The sequence below is a fragment of the Macadamia integrifolia genome, unplaced genomic scaffold, assembly GCF_013358625.1.
Source record: "Macadamia integrifolia cultivar HAES 741 unplaced genomic scaffold, SCU_Mint_v3 scaffold2647, whole genome shotgun sequence".
NCBI lineage: Eukaryota > Viridiplantae > Streptophyta > Magnoliopsida > Proteales > Proteaceae > Macadamia > Macadamia integrifolia.
In genome coordinates, this window is record NW_024868855.1 from 20,518 (window position 1) to 37,359 (window position 16,842).

Below are 16,842 nucleotides of genomic sequence, written 5' to 3' on the forward strand. Positions count from 1 at the left end.
GTTCCTCCACCGAACTGTAGTACGGAATCATCCCCAAAGATCTTGGTTAGAGCGAGCATATGCCAAAGTTATGCTGCCAAAATTTTGTTAAATCCGTACTCGATGGGTTATGTAATCAAATAACTAATCTTTATTTATTCCAAACAACTTTCTCTCATGCATACCATGAAATGCAATAAATAAATGTAACAATTTTTTTTTAATTCTTTAAAGTGTTTTACATTTGCCCAACCCCATTTCCTATTATAGATTCTATGGGGTCTAAATGGTATGCTATGAGTGGATAGGGCATCACACTATGATACCACCGTTGTTATGTCCCGTTCACACAGAACCAGACCGGTGACTGAGTTAATTCCAATTAACCCAAAATCTGCCAGGATCATCTGATACAGTACCTCACCATAGTATACCTACATCTAAGATAAGTGTTCAAAAGTTCAGCGAAAGACTTAAATTACCTGTAAATATCTCCAATATACATGATACCCAAATTGTAGTATATAACTAAGTGCATGTGGGCCCGCAGGCATGATACTTACATAAAAAGAATAACAATTTACATATCAAGTACACAAAGGAGAGGTCATCAAAAATCAAAAAGTGAAATCCTGTACGGTGTCATTACTGCGGTCCCACAGCATAGCCCTCGCACATGCAATCAACATCGTGCTCATACTCCTCAGGGACCCACCAATCCTCAACAAGAAACTCGACTGTAGGGCTTGACTCCTGATCTTCAGGTGGGTGACTTGCAAAATCATCTAAAAGAGGTGTGCATGTGGGATGAGCTCATTAGCTCAGTAAGTGAAAAGAAAGACCACAAAACATTCACATCCATATGCACTATATGAAATACAATTCATTTTAAATCTTATCCACCTAAACAACATTATTAAGTCTTAGGTTATGTGCTACTCACAACCACATGCGCTTATGCCCCGGGTACGAGTCGTAAACACCATCTCGCGATACGCCAATATGATTGTTGGAGAAGGCCCACTGTGAGTACTCATAAAAGTAAAGCATGTTGACCATCGGCTCTCAACATAAAAGTAAATGACAAAAATGTAAATGTGCTGAACCCGACAATTTAAAAGCAGTACGATTGGCCCTCTTGAATATACCATTGAGGTTGCCGACTGTCCTAATGACTAGTCGGGCGTATGTCTAACCACCACAGTGACTCGACAACCGCGACCACTGTTTCCCCCCTAAGTGATAACTCAACACCCCAACCCCTATTGGGAAGGGTCGTAGCACAGGGAATGATAATCCTAAACCACATACTCCTATATGACAAAGTACGATTGCATAGTACCACCGCGTGCCATACCATGAGTCACCAATGCACTTGTTTTCAAACTGATTACTGCGTCTAGTCTAATAATGCATCATGCACAGTAATCCAATCATTCATCACATAAACTCATCAATCATTTAGCATTGAGAATGTAAAGCACATATCATAAATCATTTGTTTAGAATGCACAAGTAATGCATGCGAATGGCATACGAGGATGACTAGTCTATATATAATTTGTATGATGACATGGCTAGTCTAAATACAATTTAATGATGTAAAAACAAGCCTTAAAATAAAGTCAAATGTCCTCTCCCCACTTACCTGTTGGGTACAAAAGCTCACGTTCGGTACGGTGAGATCCAGCATGAGAAATGTAAGTTTCTAGTGGAACCTATCATAAGCGAATGAGGTTAGTATTTCACCACCTTGGGGTAAAAAATAACGAGGTTTGATATTTAAATCATATTTAAAATCATAAAAGAAGGTTGTTCGCCCGTTTTGGGCCCATTCGGGCTAAAAAATCTGACGGTGGGCCAACAGGTGGGCCAAACAGCCCACCGGTCTTCGCCCACTAGTTCAATAGGCAGGCTGGATAGCCCACCGGTCTTCACCCACTAGTTCAACAGGCTGGCCAGATAGCCCACCGGTCCTTGCCCACTTGTTGGAATTAAGGTTCTGCCCCAACAGGCGGGCCCCTATAGGTGGGCGGGTTCGCCCGCCGGTCTTCGCCCACCTTTTGGAATTAAGGTTCTGCCCCAACAGGCGAGCCCCTATAGGTGGGCTGGTTTGCTTGCCAGTCTTCGCCCACCTGTTGGTGCGAAAATTAGTTTTCTCTCTTAAAACACTCCTCAACCTTGAAAAAACAAAATGGGGCTGTTCCAATCATATTTTCCACACATCTAAGGTCTCATAAGATGATTCTAACTTAGATCTAAGTTAGATTTAAGGATTGAAAAGAAATCTTACCTTCTTTGCTCAAGAACTCTTCCAAAATCCCAAAATCACCTCTTAACTTAAGAAATCACCAATACTTCTCAAATCTTGCAAACACTTCTTTAAACCTTCAAAATCAACACATAGACCATCTATTAAACCTTAGATTCATCATCTCAAGTCGGATTAACAAGATCGTATGGAACTCTACCCAAATCAAGGGTTTCACTTGGGGTTTTGTGAAAGTTTAAAAAGTACAACCTTCAGTCACCTCAAATCGTAAGTCTCACGTTGGGGATCATTTTTTCGGTGCCGGAATGAGAAGATCAAACCTTGACTTCGTTGAAAATCATTTCTTCCTCTTTTTCTTTTCCTTTCTTCTTCTTCGTTCTCTTTTTTTCCTTTATTTTCTCTCTCTTCTTTACTTTTCTCACCCATTCTTTAAGGCATTAAATGAGAAAAAAGGAAAAACAATAAGTACTATTTATACTAGACAATATTTAGTAACCACATAGGTAGGTCACATTGGTGGGTGGGTTAACCCACCTATGTCTGCCCACCTGTTGGTCAAAACTTAACCAAACAATTGAGATTTCGATGGAATTCAACTCTTAGCATGTATTTCACTCTCGGCACAAGATATATAATACGTATACACTTTAGGATATGGCTACATACCAGCATTACCCGTACATGGCCTTATGATACATGCATGTACATAGCTTGGGTACACCTGTCTCCTTTGGCACGAACTCGGACTTGTCTGGCCAACTTGTGTTCAAAGTCATCCTTGCCATCATGGTCCATAGGGAACCCGCCTCAACCCTCTCTAGTTCGGGTCCTCCATGGTTAAACCGGGTCAAGCGTGTAAGTAAACTAGGTTTTAAGAGTAGGGTATCATACTGTCGATCCTGTCTTCCATGAACGAACAAAGCATATAGAACTTGATTACCACCTGGTTAGAGAAAAGATTCAAAAGGGCTTTATTAGAACATCATATATTCATCATCACACCAGCTTGCAGACATTTTTACTAAAGCTCTTTGGCATGAATAGCAAGTTGGATGCTTACAACTTCCACGCTCCAACTTGAGGGGGAGTATTGAATCAACATGTGCATCACGTGCATTAATCCTTCTTTGTCAAAGACAACCCATTATTTCCATTTTTTGTTCAATCTCTATCTCTTTTATTGAGTTCCCATCTTTGTAATATTCTTCCCAATCTTTATCCCTTTTCTCAAGAGATCTTTATTGTAATCACATCTATATATACGGTATACATGAATCAAGGAATATAGCAGAATTTTCACTCTAACGTTCTTCTTTACAAAAGATTCATTGATCAAAGTTGTAGGTGCTTGAAACGAAGCTGGACTTTAATGGCTTTTTCCCATATGATATTTTGGCTGGAGAAGTGGATGAATAAAGGTTTGTTCCAAGGTAAGTGAAATGAGCGGATTAGATCAACAAGTCCATAATAAGAGAACTCTTCGTATGTAGAGAAGTAGGTGTGTCAAACCCTAAATCGAATCGGTATAATTGGTAAGACCGAATCGATAATAGCCCAGACCAAACTGAACTGAAGCCTCATTGGTTCGGTTTGGTCTGGAGTATTGCAACCCCAAAACCAAGCCGAACCGCATAAAAAACCGGATGAAATGGAAACCAAACTGAAACTGGCTCAAAACTCAGACCAAAACTGAAACCAAACCGGTAAGAAACCAAAACACTCCAAAATTCATTAAAAAAAAAAAATCAAATTTTGCATAGTTTTGTATATATTTGTATGGAAAGTTTAATCCAAACTGGACCAAAACCCGAAATCAACCTGATTACAAACCGATTTAAGAAATCGAAGACAAATCGAAACCAAACCGTACCGAAACCAGAATTTCCTTATTGGTTTGATTTCGGTTTTAACCTGCCCATACCGAAACCGACGCAACCCGAACTGACCCCTTGACATCCCTGAGAAGAAAGAAAAAATTGAGGAGGATCCTTTGTATACGGCGTGACGATTAAGAAGAAATCCAAATGCTCAGTATAAAAAATTAAAGAGAAGTTGGCAAAATCTTATTTTCTCATGGTCTCTGTACTGATGTACTCTGGTTGTGGTAGTATGTTTCGGTTGTTCATTGCGATTTAGATATGAGTGCTCATCTGCTAAGCAATAACCATAAAAAAGGAACAAGGAAGGGGACGCATGATCGACCGATGCACTGAAGCTTGATTCATTAGTCAGTCATTCGAACGAGAGAGAGAGAGGAAGAAGGAGGAGAAACCCTAACCCTAGTTCTGTCCTGGCGATTTGAAGAGAGGAGAGGAAGGAGGGAGAAGAAGAAGAAAAGAGGGAATCGATTAGTTGAATCTCCCTTCAAAACCCAAACAGCGATCCGTTTCCCCGTTTCCTTGTTTCCCTGCTCCGTCTGCCATCCGACCATCCACGTGCAGTGTTATCAATTCGGCCGAATAATTTGCGAATTATTCGGTCGAACCGAATTTTATCAAAAATTCTGACCGAATCCGAATTAAAAATAAAATTCGGTAAAATTCGTGATTTTTTCAAAAGTGAATATAAAACGCGAATAATTCGGACTGAATCCGAATTAAACCGAATTATTCGGTCCACTTAAACAGTATTTAAAAAAAAAACAAAAAAAAAAAAAAAACCCAATAAGCTTTTTTGACCATTTGTTTGACCGAATCCTTAAATTAATCAACCGAATTATTCCGAATAATTCTCCGCCTGAATAATTTCCGAATCCGAATTTGCTAACTATGTCCACGTGTCGCAATCGAAGATTGCATCCGCCAGATTCCCTCGCGCAGACGATTTCAATCCAATAGTGTCACAGTTCACAGCGGTGTGGTTTCGTCGTTCTAAATTGGCAGACCCGCTTCCTCGTTGCCTAACTGCACTTCTCATAGACTCTCTACCACTCTACCGGCACCGGCGCAGCTGCGGCAGTGGAGAACGACTGCCTTGCAAAAGGTATGCCTCCTCTACTTTTTCTTCTTCGTTATATCCCAATTTTTCTTTGTTTGCTGTGATTCAATTAATTTGCTATTTGGTTCCTCACCATAATTCGTTAAATAGACTAAAATTTAAGCAGGGAAAAAGCATGGCTACGCTGTGTATAAAGTTCTATTCTGTTAGGTTTTCAGTCAATTTTATATACCTTTGAAGTCCTTTAACTTATCAATTGAGAACAACAAAGAGAATAAACCCTATAAACTGCAATTTGATTGCCTTTTAGTTTTTTGATAAATTCCTTGAAATAAGCTTGATAACCGTTAGTTGTTAAATTTTTGGACAGATATGGAGGTTGAACTCGATCATTATGAGATTCTAGGGTTACCATCAGGGGGAGAGGGTGCAAAACTCACTGAAAAAGAAATCTCAAAAGCTTACAAAATTAAAGCCCTTGAACTTCATCCAGACAAACGTCCAAATGATCCTAATGCTCACTCCGAATTTCAAAAGCTCAAGACTTCCTATGAGATCCTTAAAGATGAAAAAGCTCGGAAGTTGTTCGATGAACTTCTGCAGATAAAACGTGACCAACGTCTCCGCCAGTCACAATATGATGCGAAACGTCGCAAGCTTATGTCTGATCTTGAGGAGCGAGAACGAGCTGCTTTTGCTCCAGACCCTGCTGCCAAAGCCCGGGAAGAAGAAGAGAGAATAGCGAAGAAACTTAAAGAAGAAATTGCTCGAGTTCGTGCTATGCATGCTAAGAACACAGCTCCAGCAACAACATCTAAGGTTGGAACAGCTGGAATGGGTGGGGAGAATATTGGGGGCACAGGAAGTTTGAACAAAGAGAAGGTCTTGAAGGTTTCCTGGGAGAGTGGAAGTGATGGTTATAGTGCTCAAAGGTTGAAGGAATTGTTTGGAAAATTTGGAGACGTTGAAGATGTTGTAATTCGATTAAAGGGAACAAAGAAAAGAGGGTCTGCACTGGTTGTTATGGCTTCTAAAGATGCTGCAGTGAGTTTACCGTGGTTTTCAATTGGCTGAAAGTTTGACAATTAGATTTTAATTTCTGTACTCATGTGGATCCTTTTTTTTTTGGCCAGCTTGCTGCTCTGGGAACTGTTTGTGGAGATCTTTCAAATCCTCTTTTGGTTCTTCCTCTTCATCCAGTTGAGACTACTGAATTTTCCACTGCCTCTCCTGCTAAGACTCATATGGAGCCAGATGGTCCAAAGTTGAACAATCTTGTTGGTGCTGGTTATCAGGCATATGAGAATTCCATATTAGAGAAGCTTCAAAAGAAGGTTTGAACTTGGTTTTGATTTACTTATTATCTTTCAGTTATGGCTAAAGAAACATGAATAGAGGAGTGAGATCAGTACCTTACTACTGTTTTGAAGTTTGTTTTGAGTTTGAGTCAGATAAAGATGATCCCATTTAGATCTGTTTCATGGGATGTTGAGTCCTACCATAAGCCTTAACCCCCCATCCCATGACAAAGTCTGTTTTAAAAAATATAAAATCTGCTTGGAATTGAGTTAGATAAATTGGATCCTCTTTTGGATCTGTCCTAATGCATTGAAACCTTGGATGAGTACGATCCAAATTGTGCTGCTTAATGTGGCGGAAATGAGGATGTTGTGATGGATGAGTGGTAAACCTGGAAAAGATAAAATAATAAAGAAAAATTATAGCAAACCTGGGAGTTGCTCCTATTCATGATAAGTTGCAAGAAACTCGCTTGATGTGGCATGGACATGTGCAACAGAGGCCTTTGAATGCCCCAGTACGGAGAAGTGTTTTATTAGAAATCAAAGTAGTTAAAAGAGATAGAGGTCAGCCTAAAATAACCATAGTTGAAGTGCTGAGGAATGACATTTATAGCTTAGGATTGGAATCTTGTATGGCTTTGAATAGAATTGATTGGAGAAATAGGATCCATGTAACTGATCCCATTTAGTTGGGATAAGGTTGAGCTGAGTTGAGTTGAGTTGAGTTGAGTTGAGTTGAGCATTGATCTGAATTTAAACTGCCTGATACAAAATGGAGCTTGATTTGGTTATGCATTTATCAAATTAAGGTTTGGATGTGAATCCACAAGTATGAGTTTGAATCTGAAAGGTCTAATGTAATTGTTGCTGGATGTGGTTTTGCGTAGACTGGGTCAGGGTCCAACTTTTTTAATCCCATGTTTGGGCTTTAGGTGAGATAGTGCTTCTCTTTTCCTGCCAGGGGTGGAGGTTAAGGGAAGAAGGTTTTTAGGTTATCAACCGTCCTACACTGGAATGCTTGCTAGTGTTAAGGCTTAAGGTCTCTCTCTAAAAGCTTAATGGTGCTGCCAAATACGTCTACACCTGTTCTTTATGCTCTCCAAGAAATATCTAGAAGGAATTTTTTCTGGGAGGGGTGGGGGGAAGCATAAGAAATTAATGCAGGAGCATCTTATTGAGTGGTTTAGATATCCTCCACAGAGTATTGGATCAGTATTTGGGGATTGGGATCATTGCATCACAGTGAATATGATTGTGTTGTCACTGTTCTTCGAGGGTATTTTTTAGATGGTCAAAACTAAACTTAAGTTATTGCCAATTTCCTCTGAGGTGTTGATTTGTGATGAAATTTCTTATTTAGGAAGTCTAATTAGATTACAATTTCTATTTAACAAAGATCAACCAAATGCACGAGGCTTCTGCTACTGCAGGGTTTGGGAGTTCCAAATGTACACAACCTCACCCCCTGCTTCACAAGAGAGGCTGTTTCCAAGTATGATTTCTATTTAACGTCTAGTTGAATTGTTTTTTGTTGAGTCCTAGTTTATGTAGGACAAGTGTTGAGCACTCATGGGAGTTTCTATTTTTTTAATTAGATTCATATCATGAATCTTTTTATTAAAGAGTTTATATTTCTGAGTTGTTTTATAATTTTGTCTTATAGTCTAAGTCTATTCTTATTTTTTGGAAGAGTAGTCTATATATAGGGCTGTAAGCATGTAAATAAATTTATTTGGGTGTTGAGTCAAATTAAGTCTTACATAATGAAGATACAACCTGTTTGCCTAGAAGTTAGAACACAACCATTGAAGGTATAGAAGGAAGGATTATGGAAAATGCAGACGCATAACCTATAAAGGAAGATTAAATCAACTACTGTAAGGCAATAAAGCCTAGCATGGTGGGTGAAGGAGGGCTGTGTTGGTGAGTGCGAGAGTTCAGGTGTGTGCGTGGGTCATATTTGTCAAGGCGTCTCCTAGGTGACGATTGGGTGTCCAGGCGGTTTGCCTGGGGCCTAGGCGACAGCCGTCTTGTTGCACTGCATGTCACCTTGTGTTTTGACACTTATTTATGCCAAATATCATTCAAGTAAATGTTTTTAATATTTTTTATTTTATTTACTTAAGATATTATTCATAAATAAGCAAATACCCCATATTTGAATCCAATAAAAATAGTTTAAATATCAAATTCCAAAAGGACAAAAAGTCAACCTCCCAGTATAAGAACAAAAATTGGATTTTGGTTATAGGGACGATTTTCAACTTTTAAATGTTGGGGTTTTTCTCAATTATGAAAATTTTATAAATTCTATCATGTCAAAACATTGCTAAAAACCAAAAGTCTGGTAAAATAATATTTTGTTTTGATATTCATAAAATTATTTTTATTTAGGTGATTTTAACAATATTTGCGCACTTAAAAATAAGTTTGACTGAAGCATAACTTTGTCATTGCAACTTAGATTTAAGTAATCTTAGACTTGTTAGAAAGTTGATTTTATGTTATAACTAATACAAAAAGTCTCATGTAAAAATAAAATCATTTGACTAGTCAAACTTATTATAGAATATGAGCATTTCTCTAAATGTTGATTTTTTATAACTTAATATGACTTAATGTTAATTTTTTATGATTTGATGTGGCTAAATGTTGATTTTTAATGACTTGATGTGGCTTAATCTTGATTTTTTATGATACAAGGTATATATAACTTACTAAATAATGTTAGAAAATAGGAAAAATAAAAACTAACACTTGTTCGCCTTAAGGCGGTCGCCTTTTCGCCTAAACCTTAGACAACCCTCAACCGCCTTGGTTCGCCTTGGCGTTGTGACAACTATGGCATGGGTGCTAGAGTCCGTCAGGGTGAGTGTTCAGTGCCAGTGGTGCTGGTGTGTGTTTGGCTGGGGTGGTGCGAGGCCATTTGTTTCTGTTGTGGGTGCCTCTATGGGTTGGGTTCTGAGTGTCTTCCTTTGTTTCACCATGGCCTGCTGTGGCTGAAGCTTATAGTTCAGGGGTGAGTTTTCTATTCTGTGCTTGCTGCTTCTCTTCACTGTGCTTGCTGCAGGCTAGTCTCTTTGTTTTGCGACTTGTGGGGTTAGGGAGCCTGTGGCCTCTTTGGGTTCAGAGTTGCTTTGTGATTCCCTGCTCCAGTCCGGCTTGCTGGTAGATAGAGCCCAGCTCTTACCATCTGCATGCGCGCCGGTCCCTCTGAATGGTGCTGAGTTCCTGTCATCGTCTCCTCAGCTGGTCCCCCACTCCCCCTAGCCATTGTCGCTCCTACTGGTTCGGGGAACCCTTTTCATGCTTGGTCATCTTTGTTCTCTTCGCCAGTGGCCTCTCCACTACATCAAACCATCTATGGTCAATGGCATCCGTATGGCCTTCTGTCCCCAGGCATCCTTGAAGACGATATTTATTTGTGGAGCGCCATAGGTCACTTTCTTGGTAGGTGACCTCCATTCAAAGCTATGAAAAATGTCCTCCCAAAGGTTTGGTGAATCAGTGGGTCTTCGAAGACCTTGTTTCTCATCAGTGGCCTCTCTCTCTTCAAATTTAGTCTCAAAGAGGAAAAACAAAGGTGCGGGGAGGCTGTCAATGACATGTCTTTCGCAAGTCATTGATCCTCTATCCATGGACCCCCCCCCCCAAGTTTTGTTGCAAAAGATGGATTTTTCCTCCTTGCCATGATGGATTTCCGTGTTGAATCTACCTTTGCATCTATGGCAGTTCAATTGGCACCCCCCTCTTTACGGACCAACATACTTGAACTAGGGAGAGAAATTGGCTTTGGCCAGAGTATTTGTGGGATTCTCAGCTAAAACAAACCCTATGGAATCCATTCCTATTCATCTTGAAGGGGTAAGAGACATTTCTCAGGCTGTCCATTTTGATTATTCCCCCCCCCCCTGGTGTTGCACTATATGGTCCTCCTTCAGTCATGAAGACTCTCATTGTAGTTTTTATGTTGCTACTGTTTCAGGAAGCACCCTATCTCATAAAGTTTCTGCTATTCAGTTGTTGTCTCCGGCAACGGCTTCCCCTCACCTCCCATGTGCTTTGGAGTTCGTACGAGACAATGTGACTACTGCCACTGTTTTGCCTTCCACCTCGCCGCGTGGCCACTCCTCCCCCAATCGAAATGCTGCTTTGCCCACCTCTCCCTATCTCCCCACCTCCCTCCTCTCTTGTCACATGGGTGCCTTAGGGAAGTGAACTTTATTGCTTCCGTTGGCCTTGCTGCTGTCAATACCTTAAACATGTCCCCACGTCCATGCAGGTCCCTATTCCTTGTCCCCCCTCTCTTACACACGGTTCCCATGCTGTAGATTTTCCTACCCATGGTACGCATTTGATCCCACCCAATCCCACCTTAATAACCTTCGTCTTTTGTGCAATGAGTTATTGACCGCAACCCTCCATTTTTCGAGCCACTATTCGCCTCCTCTCCTCAACTAATAACAACCCGCTAATTGCAATTGCTCCCTCTTCTAGCCCATCCGTTCTATCCACCTCTATTCGTTTTCTTGCCTTTCAGCCACAGACTCTCCTCCCCCCTCTCCATGACCTAGCTGTCTGCAAACCTAGTGATTCTATCTCCCTCCAATCTGGGTCTCTCTTTGGGGATGCGTTGCGTGATACGTTGCAACCTAGTCCCTTTGTGAAAGGGATTACCGAGGGGCGAGGGTGATGTAGATCCACACTTTGGAAGGACCTATCATAGGAAGAAAGGCCCAGCCAAGAGGGGCCTATCGATCCACACTTAAGTCCACTTGAGTGGCTAAGTTAGTAGGTAGAAATAAGGGCCCATTGGGCCCATCGATTCTAGCATTAGTTAATTATTTAATTGTTAATAAGTGAGGCCTAATATCCTATCTGGGCTCTTTGTTAAGTAGCTTACTCCATATTGGAATTATAGTTTATAGTCATAGTCCTATTATGAGTCTAAGTCCTACTAGGTGTGTCTAGTCCTATTTGGAAACTAGCTCCTTGTCATGGGATTGCTATTCTGCCCTCTTTAAATAGAGGAGCTTATGTACTCATAATTTCAGATTTAAATAAACAAAGATTGCAGTCAATTGCTTCTAAACAGCCGAGATAGCTGCGGGTGAGATGCCCGGGCTGAGATAGCGACCCCACCCACAATTCTCTTGGTTCTTGCTACTTTATTTGCTTCTATTCTTTGCTCTTTGCTTGCTGTTCATGTTTACTACTGCTGTAAGGGATTAAGAGTTTCAGATCTGTCCAAGTGTTCCAAATTCAGAATCGACTCAACAGAATCCTCCTTCTTGAAGCCTGCGGTCTCTCTCCTAGGTCAAATTTCAAGAAACTGCACAACTTTGCAACCAGCCAGCAGAAGTTCTCCAAACTTGGGGGTTTTTGCACCCTCCTAGGACCCCTCCATCGACCAGCTTTGCAGCTCCATTGGAGCCACACAGGTCCAGCCGCACCATCCTTTCTCTCTCCTAATTGCAGGGTTTTTTCTCTCTCTTCTTGAGTTGAATTTGGGTTGGGTTTTGCTGCTATTTTAGTGTAAAGTCTTGGGGGATTACTTGCTGGTAATTTCCCTGTTGTTCTCCTAGTTTTTCTTCTGTTATTGTCAAGTTAGGTTGTGACCATTGTTTGTCTTGTTTATGATTGTTGGGGTTGGTTACTTGTAACCGATTCTTACATTAGAGGGCCAACTTCTTGTTATCCTTGTCTATGATAACCCTGAGGATAGCCCTCATGTTCTTACCACCGATAGGACTTGCAAGCAGGCATCCAATGCATCTTTTTCGAGTCTCTCTCTTTGTGCTGAAATGATGCCCTTGGGGCCTATTGTTCCTTGTAGCTCTTCGGAACGGATGGTCCACTCCTGTCTAGATGCCCACCCTCTCCTCCCTATTCTAGCATCTTGCCACCTCTCTCACGCAGACAAGTAAGCATAAATGTCGTATATGCTGCATTTGGGACCCTTCCCATTTACATCTTTCGGTTTTGTCTTTCTTTTCCCAATTCATCCATATGAAGATTTTGGACTTGCAAAACTTGTCTTTTTCTCATTGCAATTTCCGCCTCAAGTTACCACCATGTTAGACATTTGTTATGGCCTGACTTTAGATCCATAGCTGGAAAAATTGAGCCCCATGGGTATTACGGGAGATTTTAACGTTGTGAGGGCTTCTTATGAAAAGTTAGGTGGTGAGCCTATTCTTTCGGAATGGGTGGAGGCTTTCAATTCCAGCTTAGATGACCTAGAACTCTAGAAGTCACTGACCTCAAATGCACCAGGTTCAACCACACCTAGAGCAATGAGAGCAGGAGATCTCAGAATTTCGTGTAAGCTTGATAGCGTCTTGATTATTGACCACTAGCTTGCTTCCTTTAGTCCTCTGAAGTGTTCTTCCCCGTTTTAGGGATCTCAAACTATAGCCCTTGTGTGCTTCATGTTCTCCCTACACTTCCTTTGGGCCAAAGCCTTTCTAATTCTCTAGTATGTGGGATGAGCACCCTGACTTCTCTCGTGTTGTCTCTGAAGCTTGGTCCAAACCAGTTATCAGGATCTACCCCCCTTTATGCTTTTGCCCAGAAGCTTAGATTTGTCAAGCAGGTCCTAATGTCTTGGTATCATAGTTATTAAGGCGGGAAGGCGATCGAGGCGTTTGAGGGTCTTCCAAAGTGCTTTGGCAATCCTGCATTGGTATGAATCTTTAATCTTCCCCGTTTTAGGGATCTCAAACTATAGCCCTTGTGTGCTTCATGTTCTCCCTACACTTCCTTTGGGCCAAAGCCTTTCTAATTCTCTAGTATGTGGGATGAGCACCCTGACTTCTCTTGTGTTGTCTCTGAAGCTTGGTCCAAACCAGTTATCAGGATCTACCCCCCTTTATGCTTTTGCTCAGAAGCTTAGATTTGTCAAGCAGGTCCTAATGTCTTGGTATCATAGTTATTAAGGCGGGAAGGCGATCGAGGCGTTTGAGGGTCTTCCAAAGTGCTTTGGCAATCCTGCATTGGTATGAATCTTTAATCTTTATTTAGCATATAAGTAGAATTGTATAATTTTTAATATGCTATTTGAAAAAAAAAAAAAAAAAAAAAAAACACAGACACACACACACACACAACACTAGTACGCTTTATTCAATAAGGTTCACGGTATCGGGTTTCGACCTCTGGGGAGATCAAAATTTCGGTGGAAACCTGGGAAATTTCGAGGATACCGGGGATTTTTTCCTGACATGGTGGAAACTTAGGTTTTGACCCCCAAACAGTGTTTTTTTTTTTTTGACTGATTTTTTTGTGTATAACCTATTTTAAACATTTCTAACACATTCACATCATTAGTTTCATAAAAAAAACACAAAGTCTTGTGTGGTGAACCAAAGGTCCGATAATCATTACGTTGATGACTTGGCTTAAATTCTGAAACTTTGCTACATAATGACTATATATAGTCTACAATCTACATCAAAACATAAGACATAATCCAAATGATCCAAAATAGATAAAAATATTACATCATCAACAGTTATCTATCAACATTGAACAATAGTGACTCAATTACTCAACACTCGAAGGTAATAACTCAATTCCAAGTAGAATGTCTAGGTGGTTCCATCTAAGTAGTGACGCACTACCCTCAAGGCACGCATGTTATCTTTTCTAACATTATTAGTAAGTTATATATACCTTATATCATAAAAGATCAACATTAAGCCACATCAAGTCATTAAAATCAACATTTAGCTACATCAAATCATAAAAAACCAACATTAAGTCACATTAAGTTATAAAGAATCAACATTTAGAGAAATGCTCTTGTTCTATAATAAGTTTGACTGGTCAAATGATTTTTATTTTTATGAGACTTTTTGTATTAGGTATAACATAAAATCAGCTTTCCAACAAGTCTAAGATTACTTAAATCTGAGTTGTAATAACATAGTTATGCTCCGGTCAAACTTATTTTAAAGTGCGCGAATGCTGCTAAAATTGCTTGAATGAAAATAATTTTAGGTATATCAAAACAAAAGATTATTTTGCCGGATTTTTGGTTTTTAGCAATATTTTAACCTAATAGGATTTATAAAATTTTCATAATTGAGAAAAACCCCAGCATTTAAAAGTTGAAAATAACCCCTATAACCAAAATCTAGTTTTTGTTTTTGGACTAGGGGGTTGATTTTTTATCCTTTAGGAATTTGATTTTTAAACTATTTTTATTGGATTCAAATAGGGGGTATTTCTTTATTTATGAATAATATCTTAAGTAAATGAAGCATTTACTTAAATGATATTTGGCATAAATAAGTGTAAAAAAATGAAAGTCTCCATTGTTTCTCCACGTGTCCCACACTTGGGAGAAAAAATGCACAAGAGAAGGTCGAAATTTCCCATGTTTCGGTCGAAACCTGTCAAAACGAGGTCGAAACAGGTGATTTTTTAAAATCCCCCAAGGTTTCGTTGCGACTTGGGTCGATACCTGCGAAACATGCAAAAATTTCGCATGTTTCGCTCGAGTTCTCGAACCATGTACAGGATATTCATAAAAAAAACACTTCAATAAAGTGAATAAACTAAGTTCATCTTTATCATAGCATATAATATAACTATGAAACAACATTATAAATATAAAGAAAAATATGCAAGTATTTGTTATACTTATCTCTATGATGCCAAAATGAGTGCCTAAGGTACTCCTGTCAATCTAATTAGGGATGCAACTAAGGTCAATATCGCTGGAATGGGAAAAGAAAACCAGGAAAGAAGAAGAAGAATGAAAAAAGAGAAGGGAAGTCTCGTTTGAATGGGAAGAAGAAGAAGGGGTTAAGGGAATAGGAATAGAAAGAAAGAAGAAAAAACAGATGAGAAAGAGGTCTCTGTTCCGTGACAGAGAACTTGAAAAAGAAGAAGAAGAAGAAGAAGAAGAAGAAGAAGAAGAAAAATAAGAGAGAGTACCTTGCCAGAGCCGGAATGGCTTGAGGAAGAGTCGTCCGAGGAAGAATCACCGGAGGAGAGCCGCCAGAGCTGGAATCGATGGAGGAAGGAGCACTGATGCCATTTTCTCCCAAACGAAGGAGAAAATAGCCAAAAGGATTTTGCTATTTGTGATTTGTTCAACCAAAAATGTGGTTTTTGACTTTATATAGACTTGATCCCATAGTTCTCAAGTGTACAGAATTCCCATAGACTTGCCAATCACAATAAAAGATATGGAATTTATGGTAATACATTAAAAAAAATAAAAATAAAATAAAAGGTGTCTGCCTTGGTTGCAAGGAAAAGTAAGGCGTCATAAGGCGTCGCCTTATGTGAAACCCATAAAGCGCATGACTGCCTTAGCCTACCCATATTGCCTTAACGCAAGGCGACATCTTAATAACTGTGCTTGGAATCTCAACACTTTTTGGCAAGTTGACAACTCCCTAAACTAGTGCAAGCATGACTTGGAGTATGTTCAAAATCACTTCCTATATGGTAGAACCAACATCAGCCTGGTTACTGAGAAAAAGTTCTTCCTCCTTAAGCTTGGCCAGCTTACGGCTCAGAAAGAGAGTTTTCTTTGGAAAAAATCTAGGATAACTTGGTTGCAGCTTGGAGATTCCAGTTTGGTTTCTTTCGCATGTCTTTAAAAGCTAGACTCTACAAAAACTCAATCTCATTTCTTATCGCTCACGATAGGAGAGATTTCAAGTCTCTGAGGTATATTAAGGCTGAAGTGGTTGACTATTATAACGGGTTGTTCAATCCTCCCTATCTTCCCATTTGGTCTCATATCCATGATCGAAAGCTTTCTACCGAAATCAAAAACAAAGTTGAGCGATTTCCATGTTGTCGCGTTTCCTGGCCATTTTCTTTTAGTGCTTTGACCTGAAGCAATAGCTTCTAGCTAGTTCAGTGGATAAGATGGCTGTGTTCCAGCTCACTCAAGAATGGGACACAGTGGTCCGCCGAGAAGCTCATTTTGATCGTGGACGTAGTACATTGGAATCCTAAAGCACCACCGAACGCTACTGCGCATCTACAGCACCGCCTTGTTGTGCTAGCAACCAACTCTGGCCTCTCAGATTAGTTATCCTGGTCTAGCTCCATGGCGTCGAAAATGTATCAGAGCTTAAGTGATTCACCAAAGTGACGAGACCTTGAAAGCTGCTTTTTCAAGTGTCAGTAGCGGGATGTTCTATCAATCGGGGAAGGCTTTTGGTGACAATAGCTGGAGATATCAGAAGTAACGGAACGGATTCGAACTTCTCCTAGAATATTTCCGGTGTGAAATGAAATTCATAGGCTATTCTTTTGAGTAATTCAAAAGAGAAATATAAAATGAAAATGACAAACACCCTCCCCCCACCCCCACCCCCCAAAAAA

At 40.0% G+C, this 16,842-nt stretch overlaps 1 protein-coding gene across 3 annotated transcripts in view; it reads left to right on the forward strand.

Annotated features, from left to right (window-relative positions):
- The first annotated feature begins 5,028 nt into the window (after positions 1-5,028).
- Positions 5,029-16,842, forward strand: part of LOC122066975 (dnaJ homolog subfamily C member 17) — an 18,999-nt gene continuing 7,185 nt past the window's right edge. For all 3 annotated transcript variants that reach the window (XR_006136539.1, XR_006136540.1, XM_042630816.1), the window contains exons 1-3: positions 5,029-5,233; positions 5,559-6,232; positions 6,322-6,522. Coding sequence is in view for 1 of the 3 variants with exons in the window: in XM_042630816.1 (XP_042486750.1) it covers positions 5,561-6,232; positions 6,322-6,522 (873 nt within the window). In the remaining 2 variants the exon portion in view is untranslated. The remainder of the gene's footprint in view (positions 5,234-5,558; positions 6,233-6,321; positions 6,523-16,842) is intronic.